The sequence below is a fragment of the Phalacrocorax aristotelis genome, chromosome 1, assembly GCF_949628215.1.
Source record: "Phalacrocorax aristotelis chromosome 1, bGulAri2.1, whole genome shotgun sequence".
Classification (NCBI taxonomy): Eukaryota; Metazoa; Chordata; class Aves; order Suliformes; family Phalacrocoracidae; genus Phalacrocorax; species Phalacrocorax aristotelis.
This window is the reverse complement of record NC_134276.1, coordinates 154,621,883-154,643,616: the sequence shown is the minus strand read 5'-3', so window position 1 is coordinate 154,643,616 and position 21,734 is coordinate 154,621,883. Positions and strand designations below refer to the sequence as shown.

Here is a 21,734-nt window from a genome sequence, read left to right as displayed (position 1 = left end):
GCTCCCCCGGGAGCTCTCGATTACCCGTGGCCGGCGGCGGGCGGGAGGCCCCTGCCGCCCCCCGGGCCTCCGCAGAGCCGCCGCGTTTCCCCCCCGGACCCTCTTTGCCCGGGACCCATCACCTCCCTTCCGCTTCCGGCCTTCTCCGGGGCGGTGGCGGGAGAGGTGCAGAGGGTTGCGGGGGTCGGGCGGGCGGCGGGGCTGGCGGCGGCGCCGGGCCGGGCCGGGGCTCCCTCCGGCCTTCCTTCAGCCCTGCTTTTTTTTTTTTTTTCCCTCCGCAGGAGTGACGGCAGTATGTTGCGGCGACCGGCGTGGCAGGTAGGGCCGTGCGGGGCGCCGCGGGTGGGGTTTAACGGTTCGCTGAGGGAGCGGTGCCGCCACCCCCCTGCCCCTGGGGCCAGGCCGCCGCCGCCGCAGCAGGGGTTTAGCCCCGGCTTTCGGTGCCCGCGGCGCGGCGGGAGACGCTGGCGGCGGGGGTCGCTACGGGCCGGCCCGCCGCGGGGATTGTAGTAACTTTGTCCTTACGAAGGCGGGTTTTCGCTGCAGCCCCGGGTCAGGGGAGGATGGCGGAGCCGCGCCCGCCGGCGGGGAGGCCGCGGGGCCGGGGCTGTGCAGCCGGCGGGGCGGGCAGCTTCTCTCGCGCCGACAAAATGATGCATTGAAAGATGTGGTGTACACATGAATGAGCCATAAGCGATTTGCATATAATCAACGAACCATATGGACGTTTGGAAGTCGCGTTTCCAGTGGTTTAGCAGCTCTGTCCAACACAGGACTGTCAGTCTCGCCTTCCTTTAACTTTTGCAAGCTCTTGCTGTAGGAGGTGAGCTTTTCTTCCAGTTCCTGCACATGGGCCTCTTGCAGAGGTTTTCCTGTGCTCTTCTTTTCTCCTTTCATCTCGGATGCGGTATTTCCTATCATCAAGTCTGTTCCTTTTTCTTGCTTGTGTTTAGCTGCAGCAATCATGTTTTTGTGGCCCTGGTTTGGTGTTTGCTTGGGAACAAGGGGTTATCAGTGCATCATACTGCTGATGGCAGTGGTCAGATGTCTGTTTTGGGCACACCGTGTAAATCTCTGCAGCAAAGCAGAAAGTGAATGAAACTATCAAAACTGTCTGTGTTTCCAAAAACCCAACCGCATCCAACTAAATGAACCCTCCACTTCAACACCCTCATTATGTTTTACAGGAAAACAGCAATTAGTGCACATCCCATAAAATAATTGCTGGAGATGTACCTTTGGGCCATTCTTTTTCCTAGCAGTTTTTTTGACCTCAGTTTAACCAAATATTCTTTGAATAATTCTATTGGTGTCATTTAGCTGAATGGACTTTTTCTCTCCGTCCCGTGTCCTGTCCTGTCCGTCTGTTCCGTCCGTGTCCCCCCCCCCCCGTATGTCGCTGGGAAAAAAGGTACTTGCAAAACCTCTGCGAAGTGTTTGGAAAACGAGGTGTAAAAGCATGTGAATACTGTTCATGCTTTGTGTCTTGGAAACTAACATCTCTCTGTTCTTCAGGTGTTTCGCCAGTTTGTAAGACATGAGTCTGATACAGCCAGCTCATTGGTACTCGAAAGATGTAAGTAGCTCCTGAGATGAAACTTAGCTGTTACTCTTGGTGGTTTTTATCCTGGCTGAAATATGGCTGAAATACGCCAGGAAAGGAACAGTTAGGAATGGTAGCTTCTAGATGCAGTAACTAAGAATGTGTTGTTTTAAACAGACTCTTTAAGTAGCTTTCTGGCTGCTCTTTGTCAAGTCTTTGGTCTGGCCTTTGGAGGCCCCATCCCTGGAAACATTCGAGGTCAGGTTGGACGGGGCTCTGAGCAACCTGATCTAGTTGAAGATGTCCCTGCTCACTGCAGGGGGTTGGACTAGATGATCTCTAAAGGTCCCTTCCAACCTAAAGCATTCTGTGATTCTAAGTCAAGCAGCCCTTAAGGGGGAAAAGAGCCCTGACATGGAGTACAGCCTGTAAGAGGCAGGTAGTCTTGCTTTATCAGCGGCAGTGAGTGGGGTATGCTGTTGTCATGTTTTCTAATACCTGCATTTAGGTGCCCCCCCATGCTTGTTTCTCAGACTCCCTGTGCCTGGTGACCTGTTTGGGTGCTGCTGCCCCAGCATGACTTGCTCCAGGTGTACGCTTCAGGCTTTACCATTCACTTCACGTGCTGGCTGTGCAAGCGTGGTGTTCCCCCAACCTCCTCCTATTGTCCTTCAACACGGAGAAGGAACACATTTTGTCCAGCCAGTCCTGGTACCTGTGTAAAAACTAGTGATCTTCTAGTTCAGAGGATGGGGTGTAATAATGCAACTTTGTTGTTTTAAAGGTATTGTTTTAAGGACAAAACAATGCAATGCTACAGTTTTAGCATAATGAAAAAAATAAAAGTCAAAGTAAGTAAATGCAACGTAGTCTCAATTGACATATGGATGTGCCTGTGAAAAAGATGGCAAAGGAACGGAAGGAGTAAAGAACCTGTAGCTGTCTTAATGAGCTTATTCAGCAGTAATAACGATAGTACAGGCGTAGTCACCAATCTGCAGGGTCTGAGTAAGCCAAAAGTAACAAGAGCTTGAAAAATGGTTAGGAGGTGCAGAAAGTCATTGTTCTGGCCCTTGACAAAAGCTGCTGACTTATGACTTGCCATGATTAGAAGAATCATAATTCACCTGCGTCTTTATTTACTCTCTCATGTTTCAGCCATGAATCGTGTTCAGTTACTGGGTCGGGTTGGACAGGACCCCATCATGAGGCAAGTGGATGGAAAAAACCCCGTTACCATATTTTCTCTTGCAACCAATGAGATGTGGCGAACAGGGGAAAGTGACGTAACCCAGGGAGGAGGTGAGTCTGCAAGGAGCTACACGCTTCTGCTGTGTTCTGAGGTTGTGTTTGTATATTCAGCAGCACCGCGCTTTGTCTTCAAGCTGCCATGTAAATCTCTTGGGCACAGGGAAGTTCCTTTGAGGTCACTAGAGGTGCTGGTGCATTTGTGTGTCTCTTATTGATCCCCAGAGGCATGTACTGAATAGAGATGTGCACGTCGCACATCTTCCTCTGGACGGAGACTTTCCTCTGGAGGAGAGGAAAAAGTGTTGGGTTGGCAGTTTTTCACTGTTGGGGTTGCCAGAGGTGTAGCAGGTTCCATGCTCTGATTTGTATTCCTAGAGGGGAGAAAGAACGATATATTTTCCTTTTGATTCTTCCACCGGTCTGCAGCTACAGGTGTCTGTCTAACTTCTGTTCGATGTGGAGTGTGTAAGGAGGGGGGAGAAATTCTTCTAGTATGAGCACTGCCTTCCAGGAAAACTGATCTCTTGGTTTGAACCGTGCTTCTGCACGATACTTTCATTTGGACACAGATGAGTGAAACCGAGTTCTAGTATGGAGTGGGAGATGGAGTGCTAGTATACGTCCATTTTCACATCACTTTCCATAATTTGAGAACATCATTGTGTTGAAACTGATATCTGAGGCTTGCATCCAAAGGAGGATTCGTCATCCAACTTTGTCGTTTTTATGTAACTTAGGCGATATCAGTCAGAAGACGACATGGCACAGGATCTCTGTCTTCAGACCGGGCCTCAGGGATCTTACGTATCAGTACGTGAAGAAGGGGTAAGTGAATAGTAAGTGTGGTTGAGGATTTGATGCCTTAATAATTGATTGATTTAATAATTATGGTAACCAGGAGCTCTGCTAAGACAGAAGTGCCATAAAAGAAGTTAGTAGACATGCCTCCAAAGAAGTGAAGCAAAAGCCTGTTTATTCAGAATCAGATGTAGAGGGGAAAACAGCCGTATAGTTCTCTATTCTTCATTTTTTTTTCAGTGCTCGACTCTACGTTGAAGGGAAGATAGACTATGGTGAATATACAGATAAAAACAATGTGAGGCGGCAGGCCACAACAATCATAGCAGGTAAGAAACAATATACCAGTGCCTGCCTTGCCCTTTTAAAGTAGAGAGGAGTGGAGGAGCTTTGAAATATAGCTTGGTTTGTCTTTATATTGAGAATCCACACTTGGGGATTTTGAGAGAATGAATAGGCTGTACCACTAGATGTCCTCTGGCACTGCTTGTGAAGACAGAGAAAATGAGAGTGTATAGTTGCAAACTGTTGCATAGTTTGTTCACACAAACCAGTTGGTGCAGCAGGTAGACACTGTGGGTTTTAAGAACCACTGGTATGTAGTACTGCAGATCAGGCAGATTCCTTTTCTAATCAGAGTTTGTTTAGTAGCTTTGTCTCGGTTTGGCAGGGCATTTTTTTCTTCCTGTTAAGACTGGAGGCTTCGCCAACTTTAAGGACACCTGTTTGTTTATCCCCACATAAAACATCAAAAGTCAAGATAACTTGATGGAGAATTTAGAAGGACCTTGGTCTGGTAGCCAGGAGTGGTAAGAAAGCACGGAACGGACAGGGAGTAGACTTGTCTCTTGGGTAGACACGATGAAGAGGAGAACTGGGAGACTCAGCTTTTTCCTTGAGCCTTTAAATAGTGTGAGCATCCTACATCCTTACTGTGGGTAGAGCTACTGTCTTGTGGCTTTTGAGGGGGGCCTAGAATAACTGGGTAGTAGAGCAAGCACTTCTGTTACACAAATATATCTAAAAAAACTGGGCCAGAGGAGAAGAAAAAAATCGAACCAGAATTCTGCATGTTTCTGCTGTGCAGCCTCTTTAAAACAACAGTAATCAAACTTTCACACGAACAGCAGTTCAGCTAGCAGTGCTGTAGGTTGCTGTTTATAAATAGCTGGAGGGGAGAAGCAAGTCTCTTTTTTTTAATTAGTATTTACCCTAATGGTTTCCTTTTCATCTTCAATATCCCCAGTCTCTAGATGCTTTAGAAATGACTGAGGCTTGATGAAATACGAGATTCCTGTAGTGCCCCGGACTGATGACATGGTAGTGCATACTGAAAATGAGAAAATAAAAAGGAAATAAGCTGTAACTGATAGGTATCATTGTCAAAGAATTAAACCATTATTTTAAAATCTTTCTGGTATCTTTGACTGTGATATTCAGGTTTCGCACACGTGTTTCATAGTATATATGGTCACCTTGAATTGTCAGCTTTCTGGGGAGATAGAGCAAGAACCCTGTGTCGGACACAGTTTTATTTTATGAACTCTTCTGTTCCGAAACACAGGTCTTTGCAGCTTATTTTAACATGAATATGTTGTCTTTGCATGTTTGCAGGCTTGCAACAGGGCAAAACAATCCTGAAGATTAATTTTTCTTTATTTCTTTTCAGATAATGTAATTTTTCTGAGTGATGGTGGTATGAAAGAAAAGGTGTGAGGTTGTTAGTGCTTGGACCCAGGCCATTTCATTCCTTTTAACAGTGCTTCATAATTCTGTAATCGTGTATATTGCTGTAGTTTCTTTAAAAAATAAATAAAATGTTTGATACCTATAGGGTATCTCTGTGTGTTTTGTTTTGTTTTCCTGTGTGCTTTCTCTCTGTTCATCATCATTTGGATTTCTTTCTTTTTAGCTCTTTCTTAGGAGAAAAGGTAACCCAGGCAGCTATATTAATTCTTGAGCTGATTAATATAAAAATGGAAGTCACCCTTTGCATCTTCAGCCATTTTCATACCTTAATTCCTTGGCTGTGTTAACAGTCTCTCTTCTGTCTTCCGGGGCCTGACAACCTGATCACCTCTCACTGTTAACATTCCTCCTCTGTTCTATAGGTGTCACTCTCAGTTTTTCTCAGCTAAGTCAATTAGACGATAAGTTTAAACCAGAGCCGTTGGCGTCAGCTGGTGCTCAGCTTGAAGTTTCTCTGTCACAGACCCAGAGAACGTCTTCTGTGCATTTGTCTCTGCCTCTCCACTGATCACAGCATTTTATCAAAGCAGGTGTTGTCTTTCACCAAACCCTGTTTTGGCCATGTGCCAAGGTCTTTGTTGTTATGGCGTTTGACGTATGATGGCTTTATGATGACATCAACATTCTCGTGCCAGTACCTTGTTAGGGTGCTGTGCCTACAGTTTGCCATCAGGAGGAGCTGGAGGAATGGCCGCCTTGGCTGTCCCTTTTGAGAGGCCTGCAACAGTGGGTGGAAAACTTTCCTGGTCCAGGATTCTCAGTTAATGTGGGAGTGGCGTTTATTTTGCTTTAACTTTTTTTTATTTCATAAAGACTGAGAATTACTAGTATTGTTAGTAAAAAATTGCACAGCTAAAAGGTATTTCATTCTATTACATGGAGAAGTGGTGAAATTCCCACTGTAATATGGTGTGATGTGAACAGGGTAAGGAAAATGCTGGAGGTGACAATTTCCTGCCTTCAGAGCTGGTGGGATTTTGTATCTCATCTCTCTCTGTGCCTAGTACAGAGCATGCTTATTTATAGTTTTCACAGCTCTTCTGCCTACAGAATGAGGATCTTGTTTATGCTTCTCTCTCTCAGCATTGTCAGTATTACAAAAAACTTCAGTTCTTTCAGTTCAGTGTTTATTTCTGGTTGAAGTTAATGCTTTAACTAGTATCCTGGCCCCCGTCACTGGCATACTGAGGTGTTCGATGTACTGGAAATGCTTAGCTACTTAAATGGGTGGTTCTCCACAGGGGATTGTGGTATTTTTTTTTTTAATAGGAAGTTCTGACTTCAGTTCCCTTAACTACTTCTTGTTCAGTCTGAGCCTGTTGTACGGCTGGGAGAAGTTGTGATGGTGCATGTCTGTAGTAGGGATCCAAATACAGTTTGTGTTCTGTCCACACAAATTTTTCCTGTTAGCTGAAAGATGGGGTTTGTCTTAAGCTTTCTTTCTATCTAGGAGGCATCGAGTGAATGTGCTAACCCTCTGTTCGGTGGTTACCTCCTTTTTTGCACTCTGCTGTAGTGGTGGAGCTCAGCACAGCTTATGACAGTGTCTGCTTTGGAGCTTGGGCACTGGCTCTCTGCTCCAAACTCAGAGTAGCAGTGGCAGCAATAATTCCCTTTGCTGCTGCACGTGGAGTGGCCAGAACCCCCCTCAGTGCCTGCCGAGTGGCTCATGCTAATCTCTGCCCCTGGCTCAGGATGGGGACGGAGCTGAGTAACACAAGGTGTAGGATTAGGTGCCAACAAAGAAAAATATTTGCTTGAGAACTTCAACTTGTTTTGCTTTTCTGGTTGTTCTATTTAAAGTTGCTAGTACGCTTTTAAAGACTGACTTGCTGCAAAGACAACACATACCTACTTTGAGAATACTCTGTTTGAAAAGCAGTGCAGTATCCAGGGTGTTTGTCACAATTTAGCCCTAGGGTAGATTTTCACAAATGATTCCGCATTAGCAGTAGACACAGTTACAGCAAAAATAACCGGTGGAAAAGGTAAGTTTTGCGTTCACCTCTTGCATCTGCTTTGTTGCTGTGGGGCAAAGTTAATCTGTAACTAAGTAATTTTAGTACTGAGAAAATCAAGTGTGAAATCACCATTCCTATAGCATCTGGGTTGGCGCTTTTTTATGGCCAGATACTTGCTCTGTGAGCAAATATTAAAGAACGGAAGTGGTATCTACTGAGTTAAATACAGTGATTCCTTGCTTATAACTCGGCAATGAATATTTTTCCACATTGTTCCTTGGTAAATGGCATTCGGCTTTTGCTTGTCCATGTTAACCTCTTGTGTAAACTGGATTAGGCAAACCCGGATTGCTTGCATCAGCTGGGACATTTAGAAGTGTTTGACCTTATCAAGGAATTTATTTTATGTATTTATGGAGCTAGATTGGAAGAGATAAAAAATAGAGATGATTTCTTTTTAAAGTGACAGAGCATTTTAACCAAGTATTTGGAGCATTTTTTAACAGGCCTGAGACAGAGCTGTCCTGGTCTGCAGTGCAGCTCAGTGCCGCTCACTTACTTCTGTCAGTCTGGTGTGAAGTGTAGGAAACCCTTTTCTCCTGCACCTGTTTCTGTGGCTGTAGTGCGCTGGTTTGAGCAAGTCACCGTGGGCATTGTTCCTGTGTCACACAGCGAAGAACATTATCAACTTCCATTGAAGTGTGACCTGTATTTGGGAACTCAGCCACAATTCCCCCAAGCCACATAACGTGGAGGGTCACAAGAGGGCTATTTCAGTCAAGTGGGACTCAACTTCTTTGGCTGAAGGATCTTCTCTTGCTTCTGTTTCACGACTCATCATTTCTGCAGACAGAGTAACAGGGTGAGTTAAAAATGACTGAGGGCTTGGACTGGTACAGAGTTACTGGAGCTTTTTACCAGCAGGTGCCTGACTTGGGTTCTAACGTAGGCAAAAGGCTTGCATCCTGGTGACTGCACGGTGCCCTGCCCGAAGCGGTAGGTGTTTGAGCCCTGTCCCAGCTCTGCTGTGAAGACCAGCAGTACCTCTGGGAGTCCCGTGAAAGCCCATGCAGAGAGGCCATAAATTGCAAAGGCAAGAAAGCTGAATTAGTGCTTTGAGAAGTCCCTGGGTGCAAGAGGTAGAATGTTCTGGTAAAGGGAACTTGCGTTCCTGTCGGTGTGCCAGTTATGTGGTTTTAGTAGTAGGCTGTCTCCAGGACTGGCGATCCTACTTCTTTCACGAGTATTCATGTCAGAGAAGGAATATAATGCCAGGATTGTGGGAAGAAAACTCCACTATTCTCAAGCACACCTTCTATTTTTAACTCTGAAATTTCTGCGGTGGAAGCCTTTTCGCCAAGTAGTTGAGCACGTCTATACGTACAAACTAAGACTTGGTGCCTGTTTATCTCAGCGATGGTGAGCTTCTCCACACAGCAGGGTGATTTAGATCTCATTTACACAAGAAATTAGCTTTGTTCATGCATTACCAGGCACTGGGTAGTGCAAGTAATGTGTTTGCACATAACACACAAAGGAGTTGACTTTCACGGCGTTTCTACAGAGACATCTTCTTGTGGGAGGTGTGTGTTAGTGTGTGTGAGGTTTCTTTCTTCTGCTGGTTGCTTTATGTCCCAGATAAAAGATCTGCTCATTACTATACTTTGCCATTTCAGGACAATCTCCAGCAACTACCGCGATTAGAAACGGATTGCTTGGTCATTCTTTGTGTTATTAGTCCTGAAGTTTGTGCCCTGTACTCTTTAGGAGGTGCTAAGTTTATTGAATAAACCTTCTTTAACCGTGGCCTTTTTCTATGGCTTTCAAGGGGTAAGATTTTTCACTTGTAGATGGTCAAAAACCTAGCAATTGTTATCCTGTAGGCTTTATGGTATTTGTTCTTTTCTTGCTCAGTGACTTTTCAAACTTACTTGAACAGAACGGCTGTAGAAAACGGATGGTTATCTTGATCTTGGTTGTCACAAGTTGGGGAAAATGTCATCTGTAAATATTTAATGAGCCTCTGTGCAACTGACCTGATCGAGAACCGAGTAATGATGCAGTCGCAGGAGTCGCAGCTTCAGTAACCCAGATCTGCAAGGAAAAGAGAGCACCTTTCCTTTGCTAGGTTTTCTGTGACTTATTAGGCTTCTGTTATGGTTAGGTTTTTTTCTTTGATATTGAAAGTAAGTGGTGGTTATTTGGAGCTCTGCCTTAACAGCCTCTTCTTTCTTAGCTAGTTTGGTTTTCTGTGTGGGTTTCCTATATGTTTTTTTCTGCGTGGGCTTTCTGCTTCTTGCAAAAAGGCAACTGAATGCTCAGTAAAAAAAAAGCTGAGCTCTCCTCTCCCCTCAGCCCTATCTCTGCAGACAATAAACCCCCACCTTTATATCTTCTTGTAGATTGTCGTCAATTTTTGCACTGTCCCTCTGTGCTGGAGGGTGAGTTCAAACCCAGTTTGGAAGTCTGTGGTGAGGAAATGGTCTTACATGGAAGGAGAAATCAAAATGCTCTCGGAATTAAATGAGTTAGAACTCAAAAGGAAAGCTGCTCTAAGAGGAAAGCTATGAAACATGGAAAAACAGCCTTGATTTTCAGCATGCTAGTAACTATTGAAATCTGCAACTTAAATCTTCCAGGCAATATGGGAAAAAGTTAGGAGGGCTGTTGTGTCTGTATAATGTTCTTGCCAGTTTTGTGGTGCTTTCCACAGTGTCTGATTGCTGGTGTAGTGTCAGTTTGTGAGCAGCAACACATGACACATTAGACTGCTATCCCACGTGTTCTATCAGGGCACTGAATAATTAATAATCTCTGGAAAGGATTAATTTCCTCCAATTTTGTCTCTTCCTTCTTGGTGCCCTGTATGTGCTGCCAATTTTTAGCAGAAACTTGCTAATACAGACTTTTTTCCCAAGAAGAACTGATGCTGCAGCACAAAAACTTCAGTGTGATCTATATGCTGTTAGTTGCCACCATACAGTGTGAATTGGTCATATTTCCTTACAAAGTCTCAGGGAATTGTTCTTGGAATGTTGAAGCTCAAAAAGGAGATGTAGCCTTGAACGCTAATTTTAATATGTCAAGAACTGGGCCAGATGCCCAGTTACCGATGCCCAGTCACTAGCTATCAGTATCATGTTTTATATTGGTGGATAGCCCCGGAAATGGATAGTCTCTGTGTATCAAAATATTTCAGTGGCCAAAGAAATCTTCCAAGAGGCTTATGAATACTCAGAAGCACCGTGCACTACAGCGGCAGCCGTGCCTCTGTACCAATGTTACAAGAGAGCCCCCGGGCCGCATGCAGGGGAGAGGGACACAATTTTACGTGATGTGGGAAGAATGAAAACTGTTGGGGAAAAGCAGCACGCTGTTTTCCCAGGGTGCCTCATTTCTTGTCAGTGCTTTACCCAATGGGGAACCACAGACACATGTACTTGCAACTTGTTTCCTAAGCAAGTATTTCTTCCTGAGAAATGTGTTAGGATGAGAAAGCTCAGCCCAGTACTCTTGGCCAAATACCAGTCCTTATGAGACCCTCATCCTCAGCGTGTTCAGCAAATGAAGTTGCAGTCACCCAGTCAGCACCTTCTTTCTTCTTTCAAGGTGGTTTTTATTTTGTTGGCTTACAGGGCAAATGCGGCTCTCCCTTTAGGCTTCTCACACAGGCATAACATTAATGTAGTGCCTCAGCCCAAAGAAATTCTCTAGTCACAGCAGCAATTTTAGAAGGATCTAATGTCAGCCAACAGAGTGACAGATAACCTTTCGTTAAATGGATTATCACAAGGCTACAAAAGCTTTGACAGTAAGAACACATCCAATGAAAACACAGAGGTTTCTGGATAAGGAACTGACCTTTATAAATTTCACAATCTCTATCTCCAGACTGGCACAATATAATCGCTTTGGCAACAGTGCCTGATAGTGCCAGGACACAAGAAGTTGGTACCTCGGGTTGGGCTTGCCAAAGTTGTAGGTAGCAATTCAGGTGGTGGTAATTTGGCTTTAGATGTTTTCTGTGCTGGTGAGGGCGTATACTGGACTGACCTGTTTCACAGTGACTTAAACTAACTCATCTTTGTAGGAGATCTCTGGCTGGGTCAGTTAGGGATTTTCCCTTCATATTCTTCACCAAACAATGTAGCTTTTGTTAGGCTTTTCAAGTTTTTTTAATCAAGTAAAAAAGATTAATAAGTCTTAAAGGGTCACCCTGGAAGAAGTCACCATCATCTTTCCTCTTCTCGTTGCTGTTGTGTCTGATGTGTGATGGGAAGTCCCTATGACTGTGCCGTCCTCAGAGGGCTAGTCTAGGCACTCCGTAGCAAGGACAGTAATGCTTACGATGCACAAGGGTTTGCTCTGTGAGTGAATGCAAGTGGAGCGTCACAAGAGATGAAGTCTAAATGGGAGGTCCGACCTGCAGGAGAGTGAGAAATTATTGGTAAATCCAGTTACGATTTATTGACAACGTGGTGCGGAAATGCCCGTTGGCGTTGAACTGACCCACAGCGAAATGCCTTGATTGAGTTCCAGGAGCTGAAGTGAAGCACTGCAGAACGCCCGGTCTCTCCAATCATAAAGATTTGGCATTTTTAATTTTTAAAGAACAATGAAAAGTCAGTGCTGTCCCAGTTTGGCATGAAAGCAGATTTAAAATATCGGAATTTCCCATTCACTCGGATTATTTTTACTGCTGGTTGATTCACGCTCTGGGAACGGTGTCAGCCAGCCGCCAGAGCGCTCCTTGCTGCCAGCGTCGCGGCTGCACGCAGTTCCTAAAGCTTATCCTAAAGGTGCTGGGTGTTTTTTCACAAGGTACGTTCTGACACGTCTTTTCTCTAACAAAGGGGTAAAGCCATGCTCAGTCGTACCAAAAGCAATAGCTTTTCCCTATTTTCGTGCTTCTTTCGTAACTAACTCGTAAGATCAAGGGCCCGGTAGCTTCACGCCGTAAACCCCGAGACTCTGCTGAGGCGGGTGCGGACCCGCGTCGGCCGGGGCTGCCCCGCCCGCCTCATCCGAACGCTCCCCGCCGCCTCCTGCGGGCCGGCAACCGCTCCGCCCGCCTCAGCCCGGGGCGACGGCGGTCCCGGCGGGGGGCGCGGGAGTGACCACCCGCCCCCCGGGGCCCGCAGCGGCCTCTGCGCTCCCTCATAGCCCTGAGGCGGCGGGGGCGGGGCGGCGCGCAGCGGCTGTAGTCTTGTCGCTGCTGCGTTGGCTGGCGCGCCCGTCGCTCCTGGCGCCCCCGGCGCTCCATTGGCCGCGCGGGGCGCTGGGGTCTTCCCCCCGCCCCGCGCCGTGACGCGCCCGGGGAGCTCCCGCCCACATTCCACAGCTGGAGCCGTGCGGGGGCCGAGCGCCCATTGGGGCGCGGCCCGCCGGCCCGCCGCGATCCTCGCCCCCGATTGGCGGCCTCGGCTGCGGGGGCGTGGCCAAGCGGGGGCGGGGGTGCGCAGCTGGCGGGGCTGACCCGCCCGGCCCGGTGCCCGCACACTCCCGGTGGCGGCGGGGACGCGGCCTCAGCCCAGTGGTGGGGCGGGGAGCGGAGCGGAGGGCGAGCGGGCGGCTCTGCGGCCCATGGGAACGGGCGGCGCGGCGTGAGCCGGCCGCCGCGGGTAGGCAGGGGGCAGGCGGTGGGGTGGCGGCGGACCGGCCGGCCGGGGGTGCCCCGTTGCGTGCGGCCGCTATGGAGGTGTGCGAGAGCGGCGGGGAGCAGCCGCCGCTGCTGCACTGGGACCGCAAGCTGAGCGAGCTGTGCGAGCCCGCCGACCCTGACACCCTGCTGTGCCACACGGTGAGGAGCGGCGGGGCCGGGGCCGCCGGCAGGGCGGGGGTGGGACGGCGGAGGCGCCCGTGATGGGCGGCCGCCGTTTGGGTAGGGGGGGCCGTGGCAAGGGTGGCGCCGGGGGTCCTGGGCCTCCCCTTGCGCCGTGGCTCCCACCCCTCCGCGCCGGGTGTCACAACTTCTCCCCCCGCGGCCGGGAGGGGTGTCGCCCGCCGCCCCCCGGAGCCCGACCCAGGCTCCCCCCCGCAGGGTGGACACCCCTTCCCGGGGATCCCATCGGGGGCGGCGGCCGCGTCTCCCCCTCCGAGGCGAGGCTCCCCGGCCCCGCTGCGCTCCCCGGCCGCCCCCAGCGCAGGAAGGAAGCGAGAGGAGCTCCCGGCGTGTCCCGGGCCGGGCCTGGGGGGCTCTCCCTCCCCGCGCTGGGCGCCGGGCCACCGTGCCAGCCTCGGAAACGTTACCTACCCCGTAGGCATGCTGCGAGGGGGCTTTTAAAGACACCGACGAAACCCTTGCTTGAGTAGTTTGAGGGCCAGCGTGTGAAGGTTTGATTAGGTTTTTTTGTTTTTTTGACATTTGCTTGAGCAAAATGCGTGGTTAGGACAGTCCCAAGCAAACACGTCTTGTTATCTCTGCTACATGGTTTATCTGTTAATCTGGAGGCTTTTTGCAAGCGCAGAGATGCAACTTTATAAAGCCGTGTAGGTGCAAATCCGAAGTGCAAGCGAGCTGGACCGCTTCGGGGGAGCGTGCGCGGAAGGCTCCTCCAGCCCACTGTTTCTGCAAAGCACAGGGCGGCCAAGCTTAGTGCAGGCGTCGAGCATGTGCTCGAATGGAGACCCAGCGTAACGTAGCGGCGGTGGCTAGCCGTGTGGCAGGGCGCCTGAGGAAAGGCGCCTGGCAGGTGCTGGCACGTGCTCTGCGTCGCTTTCGTGCGCCTAAGAGAGTGATGTACCAATAGGGTTGCCCCACAGAGAGGGACCGGACCTCTTCTCGAGGGAGCAGCGGCGATCCCACAGCGTGACGCACGGCGAGGCTGCGTGCTGGTGTTGCACGGAGATCTTGGTGTTAGTCTTGAAAGACAAACAAGGAAAATGTTGTTCGTTGCGTGCGGTACGCGGTGGCCTTACCGATCCGGGGTCGTGTCCGTCACAAGCTCCAAACCTCGTTTCAGCAGGAAGCAAGCCTGCTGCACGCGTGACTGTCTTTAAACGTTGTTTGGCTTCTTTGTCTTTGAAAATACTTGGCCTTTCTTGCGCAACGTGTCTTCTGGTAGATGCAGGATAAAAGCAATCATATGTTATGATGGGTTGTTTGTTTTTTTTTTTTTAAAGAGCCAGCAGGAACACTTTAACAATGGAAGGCTCTTCCTTCAAACAGCTTTTTTCTAGTGTTTTTTCTTTAATAAGACACGGCCTTTTTGTTTAACAAGAGGAACGTTGTGAATGAAATAAGAGGCTCTTCGGAGAGTGCTCCCGCTTGGGTTTTACAGTTGTGCTGGGATGCTTCTTCCTGCTTTGTTTGGATCCTTGCGATGAGAACGGAGTTGCCGCTCTTAACTTTTGTTTTCTTACTTAGTGTTGTCATATTTTTTTAATTAGTGCCCCGAAGGAGATCTTGCGCTTGGGCTAGAACTTGTGGCTGCAGTGACACGGATATGTGTGTTTTCTGCCCTCTTTCAGGGAGCCTGGGACTTGGTTTTAAGTGTAGCTTGACAAACAAAACATCCTGGCTGGTAGATGGAAATGTGGTGCTTTTTCCTTCTGTTGTTTTCAAGTTTTATTGGGGATTTTAAGCTTCGAATGCTTGTGTATTTCACAAGAGGTAGCGCGTAGCTGGATCTCCAAAACCTTGGGCTGTGGCCCCCCCCCCTTTGGGAGTAACATTCTGCCATAGATTTGTTTGTGTGGTTTTTTGATTTGGTTGAGTTTTCTTTGGAGTTTAAGACTTTAAAAGGACCACTTTAAAATCAGCTAAAAAGTGTGATGTCAATTTATCTTCTCTTGTGGTTTTTGGAATTCCTCTGAAAGAAGCTATAAGTAAAAAAAAAAAAGCAAAAAAGCATGCTATGGATAAAATAGGTGTAGTGGGGTATTAGGATCCTTAAAGGAAAAAAGGGAAGTTTTCTGAAATTATCATTCTCTGGGAGTGGAAAAAAGCACGTGTTTCTGCCTGTTGACCATTTTATTTTGCAAAGCGCATCCTGCTGTGTGGAGGAAAATTCTGTGCTTGATACCGTGAAGCACAAGTTCTCCATTTACCTCTGGCCAAAGCTTCATAGAATCATTTTTAAAAACAAAACAAACAAACAAAAAAACCGCTTCTGGATGAAACATCTGGTCTTCTCCTGGCTCTTATGCTTTCCATCTGGGAGGACTGGTTTGACCCAGCTGGTTCTGCGGCGTTTGTAAACTTACTGCAGGGTGTTTCTGAAAAGATCAAGGTAATGAGCAGACAGACCCTCCTACGCTCTTATCTGCATGAGTGCCCGCTACCTGTGCTGTCGTCCTCACGGCTGAGAAACACGTGCCCTATGGCATCTTCTGGGCTTTGCACACTCTTGAGGTGTGCCGTAGCTGGATGTTCAAGTCTGCACTCAAGAAAACTTCTGCATCGGCTTAAGAAAGGTGCCTGCTATAGTCACACAGCCCTAGGAGCGTGAGCTGGACTGGCGAGGGGGAGGAGGGAGAAGGCAATGGCTGAGGGGAGAGCTCGCAAGCAGGAAGAAGGATCAGGGTCCTTCAGCAGTCGGACCCGTGTGCAGGGACAAGCGAGGGTGAGGATTCTGTGCCAGCTGCCTTTTGTGTATTTTAAGTTAAATTTTAACCTTTTTATGACCATAAAGGCTCTTCCTGGGTCTGGCTGATTCGAAGCTAGTAGACAAGTGTATGCATACGCTTAAAAACTTGACCTCTATTTTAAACTGTTCCAGCCTGCCTTAATTACCAGGACTGAAACCCAGCCTCCCGGGGATTTACATTTCTCTTTAACAGCTGATGATTTCACCAGTGCCTGAAGCAGCGTGAGGAGCCGTTCCCTTGCTCTGCCGGTGATGTCATCGGCTGTGCTGGGAGAAACTTGGACCCTGAGGAGCTCAGCTCTGGTGCTGGCAAGCAGCAGTCCTTGAGGTGGCTCATTAAAGTTGCCGTGGCCTGTAGTAATCACCTGGATGCCAGATAGCTTTATAGTGGTTATTTTTCCAGAGTTGGCTTAGTTTGCAGCATAAGAAAAGGCTGAAAGGTTTCCCAGAGGTGTGTTCGTGGCACACGTGACGTGTCTTTGTATAATCTTCATATGCCCTGTAGCTGATGTTTGTGTGTTGGTAATACCATACCCTGGCATTGTGGAAGGTATTATTACTATTATGCACCTTTTCTTTTCCCTGGCAGCTGAGCAGAAAGGCAATGCAAAGCCTGCCACTACCCAAAGGGAGCAGAAGTGTGGCCAGGTTGCAAACTCTTCACCTTCGTGTCTCTGCTGTTACCTCCCGTAACACGCAGGCAGGCCTGAAGTGGGAGAGCTCTGCTTGTGGTCGCGGCTCTCCGTCGGAGTCGATCCGTGGTTGTACGCGCCCCAGCTGGGATAGCGTCTTCAGTGACAAATGCCAGATCTGATGCAGATGGATGGATAAGTCTACTGACAAACATGCTGGGAAATGCCAACTACCTGTCCCATTGCTGGATGACAGCTGAAAGGCAGATGGTTCTTATGAACCTTTAGCATTTAAAAACTCCTTATTTACTACTGAGAAGGCAGTCTTCCCCCCCCCATTTTCATGGTTACTTTAACACATTAGCTGCTGGCTGCTCCTTCCAGATGGTAGCAAAATGCAGCTGAATGTGAGTATGACCATGATCTTGGCATGGCAGATGTAGAAGTGTACCTGCCCTACAGGTATGTGGGGACTGGCTTAAATATTTAGGACTCAATTCCCAGATGTCATGTTGTGAGTGTCTTAATGATGAGCCGTTAACTGGAACGTACTTCACACGCTAAGCAGCCCAAATTGCTTATTCTTTAATGAGCCTGACTACTGAACTTGAAGCTCATACGAAAAAATTGAAATGGCTCAAATATCCCATTGCTGATGCCATTGTCTGAGCGGTGTTTGAGCTCAGCAAGCCTCTCGCCACGTTGCTGGTGTGCTGTGGGCAGCTTAACCCTGGAATGTGGGTGGGGTGTAGGTTGGCATGAGTGGAGGAGGTGTCTCAGGCCTTGACTACCAAATTGCCATCTCCCTGCAAGAGCAAAACCAAAGCGATCTGCCCGTGACGGTTAGGGTTCGTTGATGCCGGAGTTCAGGATTGTGATGGTCATCTAAGACAAGCTGGGGAAACTCAGAGCGGGGGAGCTTCCCGTGACTCATTTCCTCTGCCACAGAAACAATGGTCGCTGTTACTTCGTGTTATGATGACTTCTGCAGAAATGCTACCTCTGAACGAGCTGCCAGGGATTGCTTCTAGTTTTCCGGAGTACGGCAGTGACAATAGTTAATTTAAATGGATGACAGTGGTCGATTTTTACAACCTGCGTGTGTTTAATTAAATGTTGCTATTACCACAGCATGCATGGTAGTAAAGCTGCTTGTATCTTATTTTGTGGTGGCTTCATGTAGCTCTCTGTAAAATCTGGTGTCAATATAGTCTGATCCTTTTTCAAATTTTTTTTTCTTTTTACTTTGGTTGGGGGAAGGTACTTAATTTATTTTAAAGTAGGTTTTGGCCTGTTGCCTTCTAACAAGAAAGCTGAAATCTCTGATTCTTTCTTCTATAAACAACTGCATATGAAGGGCCAGACAGCTACCTTTAGGTGAAATATTTGTAAAAATCAGTACTCTCAAAGATTTTGCCAAAATCCTTCAGTAAACAGGGAAAAATATGAAAGTGGGATTTTAAATAGTTGTATACAGACTTCATACAAAGTCGTAGTGTTAAGTTTTGAGACTGCCTTTCCATATTAAAAAAAAAAAAACAACCAACAAATCAAGGTGACAACTGCTGAACAGCAGAACTAGTTGTATTCACTGCCTTGGTACTGAAAGCAATTCTGCTCCCACCCCACCCCTTCCCCCCCACCATTTTCTTCGCGAATTTAAATAAGAAACCCTTGGCAAACAGGAGTGGTTATGTCAGGTGTTCATAACTGGTCTAAATGATGAACAGGTCTTCTAAAAGCAGAGATAAACACAAGTGGGATACTTTGAAACTTTACCCTCCTATTTTCTGACAGTTAAAATTAGAAAAATAAGGGTGTGGAGTTGCTGGCTGGATTCATTTGGGCTGGTTGTAACTGTAGAGTGAAGTGCTTGATCTGCAGTGAGGACAGGAGCTGGAAAAAGTGTTAGTCTGTCCTGGGACTGACTTTGGAGTGTGGTAAATAAGAATGAGCCAGCATTTAATGTACAAAAATACAATCCCACCCCCCCCACCCCCCACAATGGACATGACTGATCTGGACTGTCCTCTGTAAATGTTTCCTTGCTTTGAAACGCCAGTTGCCATTAAGCGTAGAGCAGGTCATGTGTGATAGCTGGGGTAGAGGAATTTCATTCACGGTATTACCAGACAGGGTTTTCCTGTGTCTGGAGTAGTTGAACTTATCTACAGGGATGGGGGGGAATGTGTGGTCTTTGCAGGTCTTTGTTCGCACTGTAGAGAGTCCCTTCTTTGGGGTCTTTAATGGCTGGTGGTTAAGTAAGTTTCCACTCTTGGGGTGGGGGCGTGGGGAATGTGTGTGACCAGTTTTTTATTAAAGCAGTCTCACTTTTTACGATCATCTGTCTGGAGGAGGCTGATCTAACTAGCTGCAGATCCCAGCTGGGGATGTGCAGTTTGATTTGATCTTTTTGTGTCTGTCTTGCTTTCTGGTGTGCTGACTTCAGCTGCAGCAGTTAATACACATGCTGTATTTCTCCTCCCTGAGAAGTCTGCCTTCATACTTTTACTTGCATGCTGTGAGATCATACCATTTTCATGTAAGCTGTGACAAATAAAAGTATCAGATAAATATAAAAATAAAGCAAATAGGCCTTTGACCAATGTACCACCAGCTCTGGCTGTCTCTTAGCTTGTCTCTGCTTCTTGCTGTGTGGCTTTCACCTGTACCACCACCTGGCAAAGCCACTTTGTCTGAGCCGTCCGGCAGATGTCAGAGGGAAGTAACCACCACAGAATAAAATTGCTTCAGCGCCTTAGGAGCCACTGTGCACAGCAGTACTGTGCCATGGTGACACAAGGGGATGCCTCTGGACTGTGGGGCTTGTAAGCTTCCCTTAGTAGGCTGTTTTTCAGAGCTAAGCTAGAGTGGATGTGCTCAGTTTTGCTATGGCAGGAGCAGGAGGATGTCTGCCTCGTGAGCTGGCACCTTGTCAGCAGTGCGTCTCCCATGGTCCCACGGCCCTGTTTGTGTAGGAGTTGAAGTAAGGTAAGCCCCTACCCAGGGCTCTGAGTAAGGACTGAGCAGGTAGCTCATGCTGCATCTTGCTAGCTACTCATCCCTCTAAGGCGCTGTCCGGTCTTTGTCACTGTGGGCCTGCTTTTTTGTGGTGGCTCTCCTACCAAGGTGCCTCTCAGATACTTGGTTGTTGCTTTGAAAGTCAAGAGGTGGTTCTTTGGAAGTGGCCCTCTGTCTCTGGCAGGGCAAGTAATCTTGCTGGCTTTGCACTTGTAGATAGATGCTACTTTTTTGTGCTGTATCGAAATGTCAGTTAGCAGTTCCTACTGTCCTTCACTGCTGCCTGTACTCCTTCCTCCCTGCATTCCCAACAGGTGTTTTCCAGTCACTTTGTAATACCTGGTTTAAACATCCATCATCTGTTTCCTTGGTCTTGGGCTGCTTCTCTTCCTTCTGGAGGAGGATCATTTTGTGGGTGAGACTTTACCAGTTATTGACAGCCAGTCAGATAGGGTGACTAACCTAGCTCAGTGGCATTTTGCACAGGCTGCATTGGCTGCCTACCCTGCGCTTATAAGGTCCTCCCTTTAATTCTTCCAATTCCCTAGCGCAGCTCTCCTTTTTCCAAGGGAGATGGGTTCTGTGTGGGTCCCCAAGGGACACTCTTGCGATGGAGCTCTGCACCTGGTTTTTCAGGGAGGGCACATTCACTTCTGGTGTTGCTCCCTTTTCATCTCTCTGAATCATGGAGATGAGAAATCATGCTTTCCGGATACCCTATGGCTGTGTTTTTTCTGAGTGACAAGACCTGACAGTGTGCCTCTGCACCTGGATGTAATCGCAGGCTGTTGTGCCAGCTGCCTGGGAGCTCATACAGTTGTAAAATGATTTTCCTGCAAGAAATCAGCTTTCAGGGGTTATCAATGCCCTGACGCAGCTTACCCTGTAGCAGCCCAGGTACTGGTGCTGATGTGAGAGGGCAGGCAGGAGTATTTGGTGGGGAACGGGGTGATGGAACTGCATTTTGGGCTAAAGAATGTTCCGGGAAATAGTCTGTGTAGTTTTATGGGTTGTGCTTAGATGTAATCCTGGTGTGTGTGTATGTATTTGACAGCAGTGGACTGTTATTTGGATGTCACTGGAAAGAAGGGGGATTACCTGGAGGAGGCAGCAGTTCCAGGATCAATAGGGAAAATGGTTGTTTGAGAAGGCTGTGGATATGTAGCAGAGAAATGGACAGACCGGAGGTTCAAAGGAGCGCTAATGTTGCATCCGCTCGGTGGTACCATTCCACGATGCCAAGCGTTGGTGAAAAGTGGAGCCTGTCTTGGATGCCTTGTATGAAAATGACAGAAACAGTGTGTGAAACATAAGCTTTGCTAAAAGCCATGTTTTCACTGGCAGGTTTGTTACCCTTTTACCTCACTTAAGTGAGTAATAGGCAGTAAAGATGACAGGTCAAAAATAGTGAGGTTTAATAAGCCGTAGCAGAGGTGGGCATTGTGTCCGCTGTTTCCAGTCTGAGATACTGGGCTCTTAGTAGCAGGGACTGTCATTCTTTCTGTCTGTGAGCTGTCAAACGTAGCTTGTGACTGTGGAAAAGAGTCACTGAATTGAGTTAGATCAGTGCTAAATGCATGCAGGAAGGATAAAAATATGCTCTCAGATAAGGAGTGCTCCCTCTCATGAGGGCAAGTTGGGGAGCAAAGAAGGCAAGGTGAAGAAAATAAGGAAAGGTTGGTTAAATGGGATAGATGTGAATTACTAGAGATGTCTCCATGGCTGCCATCTGTCTAAATACGTAGATTAATAGTGTCAGTGACCTTTCTGTGCCTTCACTGTGTCTCGGAAACTACTTACTTTTTTTTTTTTCATCTGTCGTTAACAGGCTTTCAATCTTCTTTATGTGATCTGACTCTGCTGTGGTGACAAGCAAAAATCTGATGGAAAAATGTGTCACCCACTTCATCTCTTTCCTCTCTGCCAAGGAAAAACATTCCCCTGCAGCTGCGCTGGGGCTGGCTTTGCCCTTTCATGTAACCTGTCAGTCATATGGAATGAGAAATAGAGACCAGGCTGCTCTGATAACCTCTTAGGGAGCCTTGGGCAGGCACATGGCACGGGGAGCTTCAGCCTTCCTTCCTTGCAAAGTCTGATGTGTCCCAAGCAGAGATGCAGGAGGGAAGTGAGTTGGTGTTGGTGGAGGCTTCCCTCCAAGAGTGTAGTGGCAAAGAGCAATGTTGCTGATACA

General features: G+C 47.7%; 2 protein-coding genes across 4 annotated transcripts in view; both read left to right on the top strand.

The window, feature by feature from the left end:
- Positions 1-114: 114 nt before the first annotated feature.
- SSBP1 (single stranded DNA binding protein 1) lies at positions 115-5,423 on the top strand. Of its 2 annotated transcripts, XR_012664194.1 has the most exons (8): positions 115-165; positions 282-318; positions 1,516-1,576; positions 2,702-2,845; positions 3,532-3,619; positions 3,833-3,921; positions 4,263-4,401; positions 5,262-5,423. XR_012664194.1 is itself a non-coding variant. In XM_075116994.1 (7 exons), the coding sequence occupies exons 2-7, from the start codon at positions 295-297 to the stop codon at positions 5,306-5,308; spliced, it is 453 nt and encodes a 150-aa protein (XP_074973095.1). In that variant the 5' UTR covers positions 120-165; positions 282-294; the 3' UTR covers positions 5,309-5,423. The 2 variants fall into 2 exon arrangements, 1 of the variants encoding a protein (XP_074973095.1); XM_075116994.1 differs by lacking the exon at positions 4,263-4,401 and having other exon boundaries at positions 120-165.
- A 7,440-nt stretch (positions 5,424-12,863) lies between these two features.
- The window catches only part of CREB3L2 (cAMP responsive element binding protein 3 like 2), a 76,716-nt gene continuing 67,845 nt past the window's right edge, over positions 12,864-21,734 (top strand). For both annotated transcript variants that reach the window (XM_075116952.1, XM_075116941.1), the window contains exon 1: positions 12,864-13,102. In XM_075116952.1, the coding sequence (XP_074973053.1) occupies positions 12,995-13,102 (108 nt within the window). In that variant the 5' untranslated portion in view covers positions 12,864-12,994. The remainder of the gene's footprint in view (positions 13,103-21,734) is intronic.